Source organism: Bison bison, unplaced genomic scaffold, assembly GCF_000754665.1.
Source record: "Bison bison bison isolate TAMUID 2011002044 unplaced genomic scaffold, Bison_UMD1.0 scf7180017864373, whole genome shotgun sequence".
NCBI lineage: Eukaryota > Metazoa > Chordata > Mammalia > Artiodactyla > Bovidae > Bison > Bison bison.
In genome coordinates this window covers 8,414,802-8,431,619 of record NW_011494945.1, presented here as the reverse complement: position 1 = coordinate 8,431,619, position 16,818 = coordinate 8,414,802, and the positions used below count along the sequence as shown (strand labels likewise).

At 47.3% G+C, this 16,818-nt stretch overlaps 1 protein-coding gene across 1 annotated transcript in view; it reads right to left on the bottom strand.

The window, feature by feature from the left end:
• BEND3 (BEN domain containing 3) overlaps window positions 1-14,154 on the bottom strand; it is a 14,489-nt gene extending 335 nt beyond the window's left edge. Inside the window, exons 1-3 of the mRNA XM_010856699.1 lie at window positions 14,079-14,154; window positions 12,119-12,321; window positions 1-2,245 (exon numbers count right to left, since the gene is read on the bottom strand). Of these exons, the coding sequence (XP_010855001.1) occupies window positions 1-2,245; window positions 12,119-12,321; window positions 14,079-14,115 (2,485 nt within the window). The 5' untranslated portion in view covers window positions 14,116-14,154. The remainder of the gene's footprint in view (window positions 2,246-12,118; window positions 12,322-14,078) is intronic.
• Window positions 14,155-16,818: the final 2,664 nt, after the last annotated feature.

Genomic DNA, 16,818 nt, shown 5'->3' with positions numbered 1-16,818 from the left:
TCTCCACCTTCTTGGCTTTCTTCAGGATGTCGCATTTCTTTCTGTTGGGGCGGCGGCAGCGTTCGTCGATGCTCGGGATACATTCGTAGTGCCACACCTCCTCCATCTTCTCCACCGGGTACACGGCCTCCACGTAGTGGCGGATGAGCCGCAAGCGTGTGGGGTCCAGCTGCTTCTTGTTGCATGCCCCGGAGTGGTTGTACTGCAGCCGCAGGTTCTCGGTGGTGAAGAGTTCGGGGAAGAGCCTGACGAGCAGCCGGGCGGCGAAGTTGCCCACGGAGAGGCTTTGCTGCACGATCTCGCGCACTTCTTTGTCGGACAGCAGGTACGGCGAAGGCACCGGGAAGTCGGGCGAGGGCACCACCAACTCGTCCAGGGGGATCTTGCAGAAGTCCTTGCTGCTCCTTTCGGGGGGCAGCGGGGGCCCCTCAAATTCCTCCCGGAACCGCTCAGGGTTGATTGCATAGCTGGCCAGGTCCCTGCACTCAGGGCCCGGAACGTGGACCTTGCGCTGCTGCTGGTAGGAGCGCCTCTGCTCCGTGTCCCGGCGCCGGCAGCGCTCGTCCAGTTTGCCCACGAACTCCAGTGTCCAGACACGGTCATTCTTGGCCCGTGGGTAGAGCAGCTGCACGTAGTGGCGGATGAGCTTGATACGGGACGGGTCCAGCTGCTTCTTGCCCAGGGAGCCGCTGCAGTTGTACTGCTTGCGCAGGTTCTCGTGGGTGAAGAGCTCCGGGAACAGGTGCACCAGCAGGCGCGAGGCAAAGTTGCCGATGGACAAGCTGCTCTCGTAGATGCTGCGCAGCTGCTCCTTGCTCAGCAGGCAGTCGGCGCCCGGCACCTCGAAGTCGGGCTGCGGGATCTCCAGCTTGTCGAAGTCGATGGGCACCAGCCAGATCTTCTTGGACCGCCGGCCAGGCCGCTCGCCCTCGAAGCTGTCTTCCACCTTGACCACGGAGATGTCATCGGGCAGGCTGGATGAGTCGTAGCAGTCGTCTCGCGGGGGCTCGCCCTCGCTGCCCGCGTCCAGCCCCAGGCCCTCCAGCTCGTCGTTGATGCGCTGGGCACACTGCTGCAGCCAGGCATCCTCCTCCTGCATGTCGGGGAAGTAGATCTCTGTGTAGTTGCGGATGATCTGTAGACGCTGCGGGTCCAGCTCCTGCTTGCCGCCATCCCCATAGCAGCTGTACTGCTCGCCCAGCTTCCTGTGGTCGAAGAGCTCAGGGAACAGCCGGTGCAGAAGGAAGACCGCAAATTCGCCCGGGGATGAGGCCTCGTCCAGGAACTCGGTGAGGTCCTGCGTGTCCACCACATGGTCAGAGGCGATGGTGCTGCTGCGGTCCAGGGACAGGGCCTCCTCCTGCTCCTTGCTGTCCAGGAAGTGGCCAGCATCCACCTGGGGCTCGGCCTCGAAGAAGCCAGACACCTGGCCACTGGGCTGGCTGTCCTCCATTTCCCGCTGGGCCCAGAAGCGGCTGAAGAAGTCGTTGAGCTGGGGCAGGCACTCAGCCTGCCAGACGGCCGTGTCCTTCACCGACGGGTAGTAGACCTCCACATAGTTCCGGATGAGCTGCAGGTGCAGCGACTCCAGCTTCCGCTTGGCCGCGAAGCCACAGGCGCCACAGCCCCGGGAGAAGTCCACGTCGCTGAAGAGCTCTGGGAAAAGCTGCACCAGCAGGCGACAGGCCAGGTCACCGCCCGACAGGCTCTGGTCCACGATCTGTTTGAGCTCGGCCGCCGTGAGCTGGTACTCGGGCGGCGGCTGGAACTTGGCCACCATCTCAGTGGGGCTCACCTGCTTCTTGATGCGGCTCACTTCCAGGGAGAGCAGGTCCACCTTGCTGTGCAGCTGCGACATGTTGGAGGAGAGCGTGTTGAGCATGTAGAACATCTTCTGGATGAGAAAGTAGATGTTGGGGTCGCTGTCGGTGGCTGCTGCGGGGCCGCCAGTGTCCCGCTTCTGTGTCTCGTTCAGGAGCCGCAGCGGTGAGGGGCTGTTGCTGGGATTCACTTTCTCTGAGAGCTCATAGGTGTTGAGCATGTCCCCCGCGGGAGGGTTCTTCTTCTCCATAATCTTGTGTGAGATACCATACAGAGGCTTCTTGTAGGAGGGCGTGCTCACGTCGTGGCCAGGCTCCTCCTCTCCCGGCCACATGGAGCCCAAGTTCTTGCCCCGGCCTGCCGGCTCCCCGTTGCCCTGGCAGGGCGAGCTGTTCTCCCGGTTCCGCATGCCTGCTAGGAGTGCCTGAAAGACAAAAGGTATATCAGGTGAGGGTTCTGATCTATGTCACACACAGAGGGGCCCAGGTCAACCTCAGGAGCCTATGAGAAAGTGTTTCCCTTGCCTGGGAACCATTCTGTGGGTCCAGAAGTGAAGTGAAGTGAAGTGAAGTCGCTCAGTCGTGTCCAACTCTTTGCGACCTCATGGACTGTAGCCTACCGGGCTCCTCCATCCATGGGATTTTCCAGGCAAGAATACTGGAGTGGGTTGCCATTTCCTTCTCCAGGGGAACTTCCTGACCCAGGGATCAAACCTGGGTCTCCGGGATTGTAGGCAGACGCTTTACAGTCTGAGCCACAAGGGAAGCCACCAACACAAACCTGCATCCCAGGGCCAAACTTGCTTGCTCTCCCTAATCCCTGAGAGGCTCAGGCTGGACCCTGGTGGCTTTCAATTCCCATAGGACACCATCCCTGAACTTCCTGTCCACAGACCGAGCACAGATGCTGACAAGGCCTGGCGAGAGCCCATGAGGGATGGGAGAGAGACCCCAGGAACAGGAAGTGCTCCTGTGGCAACCTGGCTATGGACAGGTCACCTAATTGCCCTGACTGCTCTCAGACAGGCAGGAGTCCTGCCAATAGCATCTACAGAAAGCACAGCTTGTTGTCCAGTCTGCAGACTCTAGGAGAGCAGGCATCTCTACTCTGGACAGCTCCCAAGATGCACGGTGCTGAGCATGGAAGAACTGGAATCTAGAGAACCACAGTCAGCTGCCAACTCTACCACTGCCTGGAGTCATGTCTTATTTCAGACTGAAAAGGCCCAGAACTGCCCCAAGCCCAGCCAACTGCAGATTCCGTGAAGCGGTGAGGCCTCCCAGGTTTCTAAGTCTCAGTCTCCTAGTTCCAGCAGCCCTTCTCAATCAGAACTGCCAAAGAGTTTTAAGCCCCAGGTCCTGAAGTACCCCCTGTGTGTAATGAATTAACACCTTTCCTATGTATCTAGAAAGGTACTTTCAATGTACTCTCCAGCCTTGCTCAATAAAAGACAGTGAGAGAATTAATGATTTTAGGAATTATCTCCTCAACTTGCCCAAGGCTGACATACTTTGCAGGTCCACTCTCAATGTACTCCCAGGACCTGTTCGAGATACCAAAGCTTGAGTCCAAGCTTCATACCAGAAGGCGACTGCCCAGACCATTTGGGATCCCAGGGTCCTCACTGCTTTTATTAGTGGTTTTCCCTATTGCCAGGCCCTGGATGGTTTAAGAGGTTTACTGACATATATATGGACAAATGATTTTCAACACAGGTTCAAAGGCAATTCAGTAGAGAAAGGAGAATCTTTTCAACAAATGATGCTAGAAATATTGGACATACATATGCAAAAAAAAAGAAAAGAAAAAACTTTCATCCTACATGTATCATATAAAAAATTAACTAAAAAATGGATCATGAATGTAAAAATAAAAACTAACTTAAAATTCCAGGCTTCCCTTGTAGCTCAGCTGGTAAGGAATCCACCTGCAATGTGGGAGACCTGGATTCGATTCCTGGGTTAGGAAGAGCCCCTGGAGAAGGAAAAGGCTAGCCACTCCAGTATTCTGGTCTAGAGAATTCCATGGACTGTATAGTTGATGGGGTCGCAAAGAGTCAGACACGACTGAGCGACTTTCACTTTTCACTTTCAAATTAAAATTCTAACACCTCTAGAAGAAAACAGAAGAGCAATCCTTTATGAAACTGTTTTAGGCAAATACTTCTCAGATATAACACACAAGCACAATCCATAAGAAAACAAATTAATAAACTGGACTTCATTAAAATTTAAAACTTCTTTAAAAAATGAAAAACAAGCCTGCTGCTGCTAAGTCACTTCAGTCGTGTCCGACTCTGTCCGACCGCATAGACAGCAGCCCACCAGGCTCCCCCATCCCTGGGATTCTCCAGGCAAGAACACTGGAGTGGGTTGCCATTTCCTTCTCCAATGCAGGAAAGTGAACAGTGACAGTGAAGTCGCTCAGTCGTGTCCGACTCCTAGCGACCCCATGGACTGCAGCCTACCAGGCTCTTCTGTCCATGGGATTTTCCAGGCAAGAGTACTGGAGTGGGGTGCCACTGCCTTCTCCGGAAAAACAAGCCTAGACTGGAAGAAATCAGACATATCATTTATCTGGTAAAGGACCTGAATCCAGCTTACATAAAGAACACTCAAACTCAATGACACAGAACCCAATTAAGTTTCAACAGTCACTTTGGAGAAGCTATATAAATGGCAAATAATCATATAAAAAGATGCTCAGTGGGACTTCCATGGAGGTACAGTGGTTAAGACTCCACACGTCCACTGCACAGGGCATGGGTTGGATCCCTGATCAGGGAACTAAGATCCTGTATAAAAGATGCTTAAGAACATGCATGACATTAAAACCACACTGAGATAGCATATCACTCCCCACAAGAATGGGTATAATCAAAAAAGACAGATGATACTGAGTGACAGAGATGACATGAAGGAACTAGAATTCTCATAGGCTGCTAGGGTAGATATAAAATGGTATAACCACCTTGGAAAACAGTTGGTATTTTTTTTAAGAAGTTATATGTTGGACCATATGATCCAGGTATATTCCACTCCTAGTTATTTATTTACCAAGCAAAATGAAAGCACACGATCAAATACTTTTATGCAGATATTCATGGCAGCCCTGTTTATAAACAGCTCCCAACTGGAAACAACCCTAATTTTTATGAACAAGTATACAGATGCACTGTGTTTACAGCAGAGTACTACTCAGCAGCAGAGCTGACCAACCTGGTACCCATGATGAACCTCAAAATAATTAAGCTGAGTAAAAGAAACCAGATAGATAAAAGAGGCCTGTAGGATGCCATTCGTATAAAATTCTAGAAAAGGCAAACGCATCTTTAGTGACAGAAAGCAGGGGAAAGAAAGGACGCAAAGGGACACAAATAAACTTTCAAGGTAACAAGTGATGGCTTTGTTTCTCATCTTGAATGTGGTGTGGTTTCACTGGTATATACACGTCAAAACATATCAAATGGTATGCTTTAAATATGTTGTTCATTACATTTCACTCATAAACCTGTTTTTGACAAATGTTGAATTTGACCCCAAAGTATACTGGAATATATTTTTGAGCGCCTATTTAAGCAGAAGAGCTAATTGGAGAGCAGTGGTGGGTGTCAGGGGAGCAGGTAGGGTCGAAGCACAAAGCATGTTCTTCTACAGACATGTGCGAGCCTTGGGCAACTAGAAAATGCAAGAGAATAAAGCATCCTTAGGACGCTGGGGGAAAATATGGCTGTGTAGTCTGACCTACCGCGGCACTTCTAAAGTCTAATGTCCATATATATTGCCTGAGATCTAGTGAAAATACAGATTCTGATTCAAGGCTCTGCATTTCCAACAACCCATTGGGCCTCTCTGGATGGCCAGGGCTAGAAGACAGTGTTTATCCCTGGTTTATCTCATTCAGGCAGATTGGGTGTCATTTATAAGCCTTCAGATAACACTAATGCCAGCATAACACAGTACACGAGGTGCTTTACTTTTGCAACCTTAGGAAAAAAAAAGAAAAAACACAGGGAAAAGAGACAGTCTCTGAGGGGACTGCCACTACAGCAGCAGGTGAGCAATACAAAGGCCTGAGTTGGAAAGAGACCATGGACAGATCTCCCTATTCATGCCCCGTGCCCCCTGCATGGAAGCTGGGAGTCCTTGCCATTGGACCGTCACAGAATTCCCCAGACCTTCTTTTTTAGATAATGGAATCATCAGACTCATATTAAACACAGGTTAATTTTTCTCCTGCATCTCTGCTGACAACAACTGTGCAAAAAAACACCTACCTTACTCTCAGGAACCTAAAAAATAACAGGATTCTTTCAAGTGCTTTAATTATCCCATGTATGACTGTATTATTCACTCAGTTATGTCTGACTCTTTGGAACCCCATGGAGCCAACCCTGGGATGGAACTTGGGTCTCCTGCATTGCAGGCAGATTCTTTACCATCTGAGCTACCACGGAAGCCCTAATTATCCCATGGAGGTAATTAGGTAATTAGGGTCAGAGATCCCTGACCCTCCTATTACTGCCCGTGAGCAGAGGACCAAGGGCCACTGGGCTGGAGCGAGCCTGCTGTCCACCCCTCTCCCTTGTGGGGTCTCGTCCCTGAGACCTATCTGTACCCTCACCACACTGCATGATGGTTACCTGTGGGACCAGGTCTTCCCTACTCCATCTCCAGTGTCCTGCAAAGTGCCTGGGACACAGAGCGCTCACTGAACATTTGTTAAGCAGGGTAAAGTGTCTATCCCTCTCAAATAAATGTTTAAGAAAAATGTTCACAGAGGCTACTAGCTTCATGAATAACATGAGTGTAGGGAGGTATAAGGCCTCCCTGGTGGCTCAGTGGTAAAGAACCTGCCTGCCAATGCAGGAGACACGGGTTCGATTCAATCCCTGGGTCGAAAAGATCCCCTGGAGGAAGAAATGGCAACCCACTCCAGTATTCCTGCCTGGAAAACCTCATGGACAGAAGAGCCTGGTGGGGTCCATTCCGTGGGGGTGCAGAGGAGTCATACATATCTAAATACGACTATAGTCCTTGGAATCACAAAAGGTCACACACAACTTAGCGACTAAACAACAAAAATAAGGGAGGTATAAGGGAGTGGATGGGTCCTCTGCGTGACCCCTCACATGTCAGCTTCCTGTGTGTCACTCAGGAATATATAATGGTCCCTGTCTCAGGTACCAGGGTAGCTATGAGGATCTAATTAGATAATGAACATGATGCGCTGAGCCCACGTCTGAATCACAGTAAGTGCTTAATAAATGTTTACTGTTATAGTACGACTGTTATTAACAGTGCTCTTCCCAGCCAGAGCAGTGACAATACAATGGGCTTTTTATTGAACTAGTTGTAATGATTACTGCTGCTGCTGCTAAGTCAATTCAGTTGTGTCTGGGACTCTGTGCGACCCCATAGACAGCAGCCCACCAGGCTCCCCCGTCCCTGGGATTCTCCAGGCAAGAACACTGGAGTGGGTTGCCATTTCCCTCTCCAATGCATGAAAGTGAAAAGTGAAGTCGTTCAGTCGTGTCTGACTCTTCTCGACCCCATGGACTGCAGCCTACCAGGCTCCTCCGTCCATGAGATTTTCCAGGCAAGAGTACTGGAGTGGGGTGCCACTGCCTTCTCTGTAATGATTACTCTTAACTATTAAATAAAGAGGAGAACTTAAGAACCTGAGTTAAGGAAGGTATAAGTAACTTAAGAACTTAAATAAAAAGAGAACTTTCCTCCCGTGTAACAGTGTAAGTCACTCATAGAAGGAATTCTTAGAGGTCTGCCCTAAAGGCTGGGCTGGAGGAGTCCAAGAAGCACAGGTGAGCTCGAGGTAGGGTTTCAGACTCTTTTCAGTTGTTTAGTTCTGCTATATGGCAGAGAGCAAACGATAATTTTAAAAAGGAAGGAAGAAAGGAAAGAAACCACGTTACACACATCAGAAATATGGAGAAAGGAAGGAATGGAGACGGTTGAAAATCTTTACCCCTGAGGCAGCGTGTTTGGAACTGTGGTTTGTCATATGACCCATTCAGAAATGATGACACTGATTTGATAGATCAAGACCAGCATAAAAGAGGGAGGGGAGGAGGAAGTGTGAAAGACAGGAAGGAAAGAAAGAAAACAACAGAAAATATCAGAGGGCACTGCACACAGTAAATACATTCAAGAAATTCTGTTCTTTCTCTGTGTCTATATATTTACATACAAATCCAAATATGTGAACCGAATGACTCTGTAAGGTGGATTTACAACTGTTGAAAAGCACTGCCCTAATAAATTCAAAACTTCTTACCTGCTAATTCCTATAGACTATAAATAAGATTTTTAGCAATTTACTCACCATTAAATTTTACTGCACCAAAATAATTTTGGAGGTCCTACGGATTATGAGATTTACATGAGGTTTTACCAATGTAGAGAAATTTGAGTGTGTAATGCCAATTATTAAAGAAAATCATAATTATATTACAGCTGATTTTAGAAAGGGACAAGCAAAGGCTTTGTAACAAGCAGTTCCACTAATACATTTAAAATAAGATTCTATGCAGAGAGGTTACCAGAAACTCACATGCCATGCAACAAGAGTACATGTTCTTGAAGGGGATCTGCCTTCATTAATACTCGGAGTAGGAAATAAGCACAGAGAAAAGTTTTTGGGTGAACTGTCTGAACAAAACAAACAGAAGTAGTTTGACCCCCCCCACATTCCTACTGCAGGCAGAGGCCAGAGTCGATCAGAACTGGAAATCCCCCCAATAACTCTCACTAGTCAGCCTCATTAATAAAAATATTTTAGTTTCTACCAGGCATGTTAGAAACACTGCCATCAATACAAACATTTTTGGCTAACTTGCTTAAATAAAAATTAAGTTAGAGTCCCAGCAGAGGGCAATATTCCTCGCTCCCAGAGACCTTGGATACACAATTCAACATAGAACACGACACAAGCACCAAAGAGAAGGTCCTAAGATATGCCCACACTGAGGTTCTTTCCACTCAGTGCTCCATTTAATTCCACAAACACTGCCAAGGTGACGATGGACTGGCTGCATTTGCTGCTGCTGATAAAATCTCTGCTCAGCTGTCTAGGAGTATCAAGAAATCTTTAAATCTGCGCTACTTGGCACTGGTGTCTGGCTGACACCATTCCCAATTCTCCAAGGCTCATCTTCCAACCATATGGGAACTCTGCTACCCAGCTCAGGCTCTGCAGTACCGGATCCAATCGCACGTTTCGTTCTTCTGCTAGCACTCAGACCCAAGCAGGAATGCCCGACTCTCTCAGGTGGAGAATCTGACTGATCAAGAAGAAGCTGACGTAAAGTTACCAGTGAGGCACGAGCAGGTTATTAAGGGGGCTCCCACATGTCCATGCCCAGTGACATCTTGGGGATTGGGTCACCACGGAGAGGCTCCCAGCACTGAGCATCTTCTTCAGGACTCCAAATGCAAGAGCAGTCACTGAATTCAGTTCAATGAAAGAGGAATAGCTAAATGGTGCCCAGAGTCAGCAAACTGGAACACCAAGAAAGCAGCATGCCTCCAGTGTAGGGAATTGAGGACTGCTGTGGCATCAAGGGCAGGAATTGAGGACTGCTGTGGCATCAAGGGCAGACCATGCAAAAGGGCTCCTAGGGGGCTGGCAGCACCACTCAAAGTGAGGCAAGGGTGACGCTCTTCACTTTTAATAGAATGTTTATCTTCATCATCATCATCCTTAAATAACCAGGTATAGCTAGTGACAAGGAATGGATAAGCTGTCTACCACACAGAGCCAGTAAACAAATATTACAAGGCCCTGGGGACATAGGGAACAAGCCAGTCTCTGCCCTCATGGCTTTTATCCTTTGGGTCATCCTTACACTGCTGACAGTGTATGGCAAGGATGAAGAATGTGCTAACATGCCCCCAAAAATGAGAATCTGGGGGGATAAAGCAACTATAATGAGGGGTGAAGAGAAAGACCATAGGGATGGCCAAATATCAGAGCAGGAGCTCCTCACAGCATCTTACAAACACCCCACAATCCTCAGGGTCATCCGTGTTTAAGTGCAGTTCCAAATCAAGCAGGCGTGGGAGCGCTAGCCTCTTGGAGGCTCACTCAACTGGGAAGGGTCACAGTGCCTATCCGCTAGGGCTGCTGTGAAACGACGATGAACCTCCAGCTGGGATCACAGTGAATGACACTTAGGAGGTCTTCAGTACATTTGCACTGATTCAACGAGATGGCATTTCCACTCTCCAGTTGAAAAACAAACCACAGGCACACTTTAGGATTAAAAACAAAGATACAAGGAACCCCAGGAGAACAAAGCTAACTTCTACCTGGCACAGGGCTCTTGAATATCACTCCCACTTCTGTGAACAAAAAGATGATTAGCAATAAAAATGCTGGCTACTCACCTCCCACATCTGCTGTATTTGGCTATGGTGCCTTTCCCAGCGGAAGCGCCAAATATGTCTTTATACAGCCTTTTGTTAAATTTTTGGAGGGAGGTTTTATTTTTCTTCTAAGCATTGTACTAAATGTCACTCATGAACAGGCCTTCAGCACTGATAGGGGTTTGAAGTGATGGACCTTTAGCATCAGGGCTGCCAATCAATTCCTCCCCTCGCCCTCACCCCCTTCCTTGGGGTCAAGGGAGAAGATGGAAGGTGCTCAGAATCAAGGGCGTTCAGGCCTGGGGTGTTTGGGAAGGCATCAGAAGGCCTCTCTTGGCAATTGCATGTCATTTTCCTCCTGATAAATGTGGAGGGAGGCAGCTGACCATAATGGGTGGTAGTTGGAGATGGGGGTTAGGGAGCAATAAATAAACCCTTCTGAAAACTGACATGGGGCAGGCTCTCTGCTGGGCTTGTCTCGATGCTCCACACAAGGAACCAATGAGGGAGCTGTGTCACTCCCATCACCATAGAGGGACCTGAGTTTGGGAGCTCATAGTACCAGCCAAAGGCTCCATGGTGAACTCCCCCTTATCTGACTCCAGGCTCCGATCATTCTGGAATTGACCATTCCTATGGGCTGGATCAGAGAAGGTGGGGCTCACCTCCTCGATATGAAGCAGGGTGCTGAGTGTTCTAAGTCACTCCTGACACCTCACACCAGCAACAAGGCTGCCCCACTGGCGTTCTGGCACTTGACTTAAACTTATGTGGAGGAGATACTAATTCTCTCATCACTGTTATATGGATTAAATGAAACAAGAAAAGGTATGTGGGGCTTCCCTGGTGACTCAGTGGTAAAGAATCCGCCTGCCAATGCAGGAGACACAGGTTCAATCTCTGGTCTGGGAAGATGCCAAGGAGCAATTAGGCCCATGTATCACAACTATTGAGCCTGTGCTCCTCAACCTGAAAAGTCCACACTCAACTACAGAGTAGCCTCTGCTTGCTGCAGCTAGAGAAAACCCAGCACAGCCAAAATAAAATAAATAAATGAATGTAAACCTCAGTGTTCCATGATGTGGAATGCAGAGCAGTCCTCATTATAATGTAATATAAACATGCATATTGAAATCCAGTGAAAATCTTAAATCTTATGACTTTGCTAATTAAGAAAAAGGATAGTTTTTACTTTTCAAAGGCTCACTAAATCTCTAAAACCTATCAACTCCCAATCTGCTGTAGCATCTAACAGAGGAGAATTAAAACAAACCAAGAGCAACCCAGGGAGTCCCAGGCGGACACCCCATGTATGGGCTAATGACAGTGAGCTCTGAAACTTGGGCTCTGTTGGACAGACATGAAGAAGTTGAAATGCCTACCTGGGTCCCCCAAAAAGTGTGTTGGGGAGGGGCAGGGGAGGGGGCTGGAGAGCTTGGGAAAATGTTCTGCTAAGAGTTTAAGGTGTGATCTGGCTATCTGCAGGGAGGCTCTGCTGACCAGGCATTCTCATCTCCCAAACTCCCCTCTCTCCTCAGTCTTCACTGTTTTGTGAACCTGTCTTGTCTCCCGTGGGAACTGCAGGCTGCTTGAGGGGACCACCATGACCAGTTTCATTTTCTCTCTCTCAGAATTCAGCCAAGTTCACTATAACCAGCAGGTGATTAGGAAATAAAGCAAATTTATAAAATAGGTAGGTTAGGGGTAACGGGCATATTATAAAATAATTGTCCTCTTTACAAAAAGATTCACTGAACAAGCTCCCCGAATAAATACAAAAGATGGACCTGATTTAGGAAAAGCCCTGCTGAGCCTCACTTGCTCCAGTAAGGTGCAGGCTATGTGAAATGTGGTAGGCTTTCATTAACAGTCCTTGCTGTCAACAAGTTCCTGCTTTCCCAGTAAGCCCTCACCTCGGGAATAAGCCGCCGCCTCTTCACGCTCGGGACTGAGTCCAGTGGGCCCTCGCCACCCAGGGGCTTTCTCTTGCTGGAGTCCTGGACAGCAGTGAAGACGCCATCCAGAGGGTGCTTCTCGGCGGACCTGGAATTCACTGAGCAGTCCAGAGCAGCATCTTCGGCCTCTGTCTCCACTTTCACAGTGTTGTTTTTTAGAACTGTGGCAGAGAAGAAGTGGGGCTCAGTGGGGAGGCCACTGGGCAGAGCCTGGTTTAGCAGGGTCCCCAAGCACCAGGCTGTATGCAGCCACCTTTTGATATTCTCAAACAACAGTGTCAAGAGTAATAATCAATGAAACTGGCTTTCCAACCAGCCAATTTATATTTCACCACACTAGTCATGCTATACACTGATATTATATTCCAAGAACATTCAGTTTAAAGCAGCTTTTAAAGTCTTTTCTTGGAGAAGGGAGAAGAGATGGAAGGAGAAAAACACACTACTCTTTTAAATGGTGCTTTTAAAAAAGTAACCCTGGAAAGATACATAAGATACCATAAGTGTGAGTGGAGAAGGATGGCAATCAGTAACGAGAGGAGACTTTTCCTTGATTTTTCATTGTGTATCTTTTAATACTGGGTTGGCCAAAAGGTTCGTTAAGTTTTTCCATAAGATAGCTCTAGTAGCTCTTAACTGTCTTTAATTTCATCAGAAACAATTTTGTTAGACTGTACTGTGATAACTATCATATCAGTGTGCATTTAAAAAAAAATCAAAATTGGTGAATTTTTGTGTAGCCATTTTAATATTGAAGATGAAAAGAAGAAAAAGCAATGTTTTCAGTATATTGTTTTATTACTTCAAGAGAGGTAAAAATGCAACTGAAACACACAAAAGATTTGAGCAGTGTATGGAGAAGGTGCTGTCACTGATCAAATGCATGAAAAGTGGACTGTGAAGTTTCACTTTCAGAAGTCCAGAGACGGTCATACAGACCAGCTGAAGTTGGCAGTGATAAAATCAAGACATTAATTGAGCACAATCAACATTATACCACTCAGGAGATAGTCAATATATTCCCAATACCTCAATCAAGCACTAAAAATCATTTTCTCCAGCTTGGTTATATTAAATTGCTTTGATGTTTGGGTTCCATATAAGTTAAGTGAAAAAAAACCTTGACAGCATTTCCAGATGCAATTCTCTACTTAAATATAACAAAAATGGTCCGTTTTTAAAACCAGTTGTGATGGGTGATGAAATGTGGATATTGTACAACAGTGTGGAACAGAAGTGATCATGGAGCAAACAATTAACCACCACCAACCACACCAAAAACGTCTTCATCCAAAGAAGGTGATGTTGTGTATATGGTGGGATTAGAAGGGAGTCCTCTACTACAAGCTCCTTCTGGAAAAGCAATCAATTCCAACAAGTACCGCTCCCAATTAAACCAACTGAAAGCAGTACTTGACAAAAAGTATCTGGAACTAGTCAACTGAAAATGCATGATTTTCCATCAGGATAACGCAAGACCTCATGTTTCTTTTGATGACCAGGCAAAAACTGTTACAGCTTGTCTGGGAAGTTCTGATTCATCCTCTGTTTCACCAGACACGGCACCTTCAAATGTCCATTTATTTTGGTCTTTACAAAATTCTCTTAATGGAAAAAACTTCAATTCCCTAGAAGACTGTAAAAGGCACCTGGAATAGTTCTTTGCTCAGAAAGATAAAAAGTTTTAGGATGATAGAATTATGAAGTTGCCTGAAAAACGGCAAAAGGTAGTGAAACACAGCAGTGACTATATTGTTCAATAAAGTTCCTGGCGAAAATGAAAAATGTGTCTTTTAGTGTTACTTTAAAAACCAAAGGAACTTTTTGGCCAATCCAGTAGTTTTGAACCACGTGAATATATCTTGAAAAGAGTATTAAGTTAAACTACTTTTTAAAAAGAGGCTTTTTTTTTCTTTACCTTCTTCTACATCTTCACTGAATTCAGTTGCGTTCATCTTCTGTTCCACTAAAAGAAAAGACAAAGGCAAAGTCTTGACTTATTGTTTATTTTTTAAAATTTCACCCACCCATAAGAAATCCCCTTACCCTCCCAACCCTGGCTCTGGGTAACAGAAGGTTAAGTTGATATGACTCTGCAACATCAAGGAAAACTGCATCCTCTTGTTTGCAAATGCTCAGAAGCAGCCAAGCCTCCTGTGCACCTGCTGGGAGTTCTTCTCCAAGACTTTATGTGGGCAGAATGCATCTTAAAGCATCAACTGAGAGCCACTTATGGAATGAAAGGATCTGAGAAACTCAAGGCTTACAAAAGACCTCAGCTTGGATGATCTGTCAGTCCCTGCCTTAAACATCTAACCACAATGTGAAAAGGCTGACAAAGGTCCACAGCAGGCTGTGGAGCCTGTGAACCTGAGCTGAGGTCCTAAGATTCCAGGTGGTCCAAAAAGACCTGTGCTGTCCATGAGGGTGGCCACTAGTCATGCGTGGCTCCAGAGGACTCGAAATGTGGCCAGTCCAAATGGAGATGTGGTGTAAGATACATGCTGGATTTCAAAGACTCAGCAGGGCAAAAAGAATGTAAAATATCTTGTTAATAATTTTTATACTGATTACATGTTAAGATGATAATATTTCAGATTTATTGGTCTAAGTATTAAAATTAATTTCACCTTTTTAAAAATGGCACTGAGAATAGTGCCATACATTATAGCACTATGTGAGTGCCACTAGCAAGTTTAAAATTGCACATGTGGCTTTCACTACTGTTACTGGATGATGCTGGTCTAGCCCTTTCTTCAGAAGCAAGAGGAGAGAGGCACTATGGGTTCTTAAAGCTCCTGAGCTCCATACAGTCTGGTCCAAACCACTCTATTTATTGATGAGGGAATGAGACTGGAGGGGTTAGCAGTACCTCCTTCGTATGGGCTGCAGGGTCTGGTGGAGAATCAGGGGCTGGTTTCCCTGCCCCAGCCGAAATGGAATGGACATCATGGTTAAAAGTACCATTATGCCTTTGAGATTCCCCAAATAACGTAACAGCATGTCCACAAATCGGATAAAGTATAAATGTGGTAGTAATGTTGACAGCCTTTACTGATGACGTTGAGGAGTTGTGGTTCTTACCACTGGTGAAGCTGCCTGCAAGTACTGGGTGCCCATTCCAGTTAACTGATCAGAGGGCAACAGGCGTAACTTCACGAAATTTGTATAAGGAAGGGGGATGCCATCTACAAAGTTCAGTAAACCATTCAACAAGCAACTGTGGAATGGTGTGCGGTCCCGTTTTAGACAGGTCAGTGGAGGGACAACCAGAGGATGACCTGTGTACAGGCTAACAACTTCAAAGGTCACTAAGAATAGCAATGCACAATGCATGGCACTCTTCTCAGTCATCACAATTAGTTCATGACAGGAACAAGTGTCTTCATCTCTGTGTTACTAATTTTCAAAGGAATGAATAAGAAATTTTAAGATTTATTTGAAACTGAAATTAATTACTACTTACTAAACTATCTACTATCTGAAAAAGACATGCAGGGAGATTGAGTGAATATAGACAGTGAGTCAGTCAACTTCAAGGGGCCAAGAACCACTTTACCAGAGCTGAATTTTTATCAAAGACAATCTCCACTGTATTCCAGGGAAATAAACCTCAAGTCTGGGTGTCTCTGAGGGGAGAGCTCCAAGTAGGTGGCGGGGCATCAGTACTCTTTTCAGACAGCAAGGTTGGCCAACGCTGGGTAGAAACTCAGGCCTGACTGGTAAGGGGCTTCTCAAGGAGATGAGAATGAGCCTCTCCGGCCCAACCTTGACCAAGACTGGGCTGCCACCTGCCCCTGGAGACCCTACTGCACCACCACAGAACCGGTCTCCTCAAGTGAGAAACAGCCGAACGGCGGAGGAGGAGAGAGTGCGGGGCAGCCGGACAGGGCCCAGTGCACAAAACCAATGACATTCTGGAGAGGAGAGGCAGGGATGGGAGAAGGTGGCACAAGGCTTATTTGGGGGTGGTGCGGGCTGGAAATCCACAAAGCCTCTCCGGCTAAGCAGAAAGCATGAAAAGGACAAGTGACTCCTAGAGGAAAACAGGAGGTGATGAGAAAACCTGGCAGAGAACCACAGGCACCAAGCAAAGATGGTCTGGATAGTTGACACTCCACTTCAGAGGAGCAGCGAATGTGGAGGTCCCCACGAGAGTGAGACTCGGTGAGCGCCACCGTGCCACGCCGCCAGCTCAGCACCTGAATCCCGAGCTCTGCTGCTTCCCAAGGCAGAAGGCGATGAAGGAAGGGTACACACCTGAGCCGCCTGCGGGTGGCAGGAGGGCCGGAGGGGGCTGCGCAGCCTCACGGGTGAGGTGGGAGGCAGGGGTGGCGGCTTCCTGGGCACTCAGAGTGCATCTGCTTTGGAAAACATTTCCGTGTTCATTTATAGACCAGTGACAGATGCTAGATTAGCACAGAAATCACCCAGAATGCAGTGTGGTGGGCCCCTTCTCTCCTAGACAGTGAAGAAGCCATGCTCATTGAGAAGCTGGGCAATGTCCCATCTGCAAGGCCTGGAAAACTAAGTGCCTCTGGCTCATGTGCTGGGGAGTGAGGTGAGGGTCCCCATTCACATCCCTGGCCTGCAAACTTGGGGCCTGGTGCTGCCCGGCCATTTCATGTGGCCTCCATCTCACCCTGAGCGATTTCAAT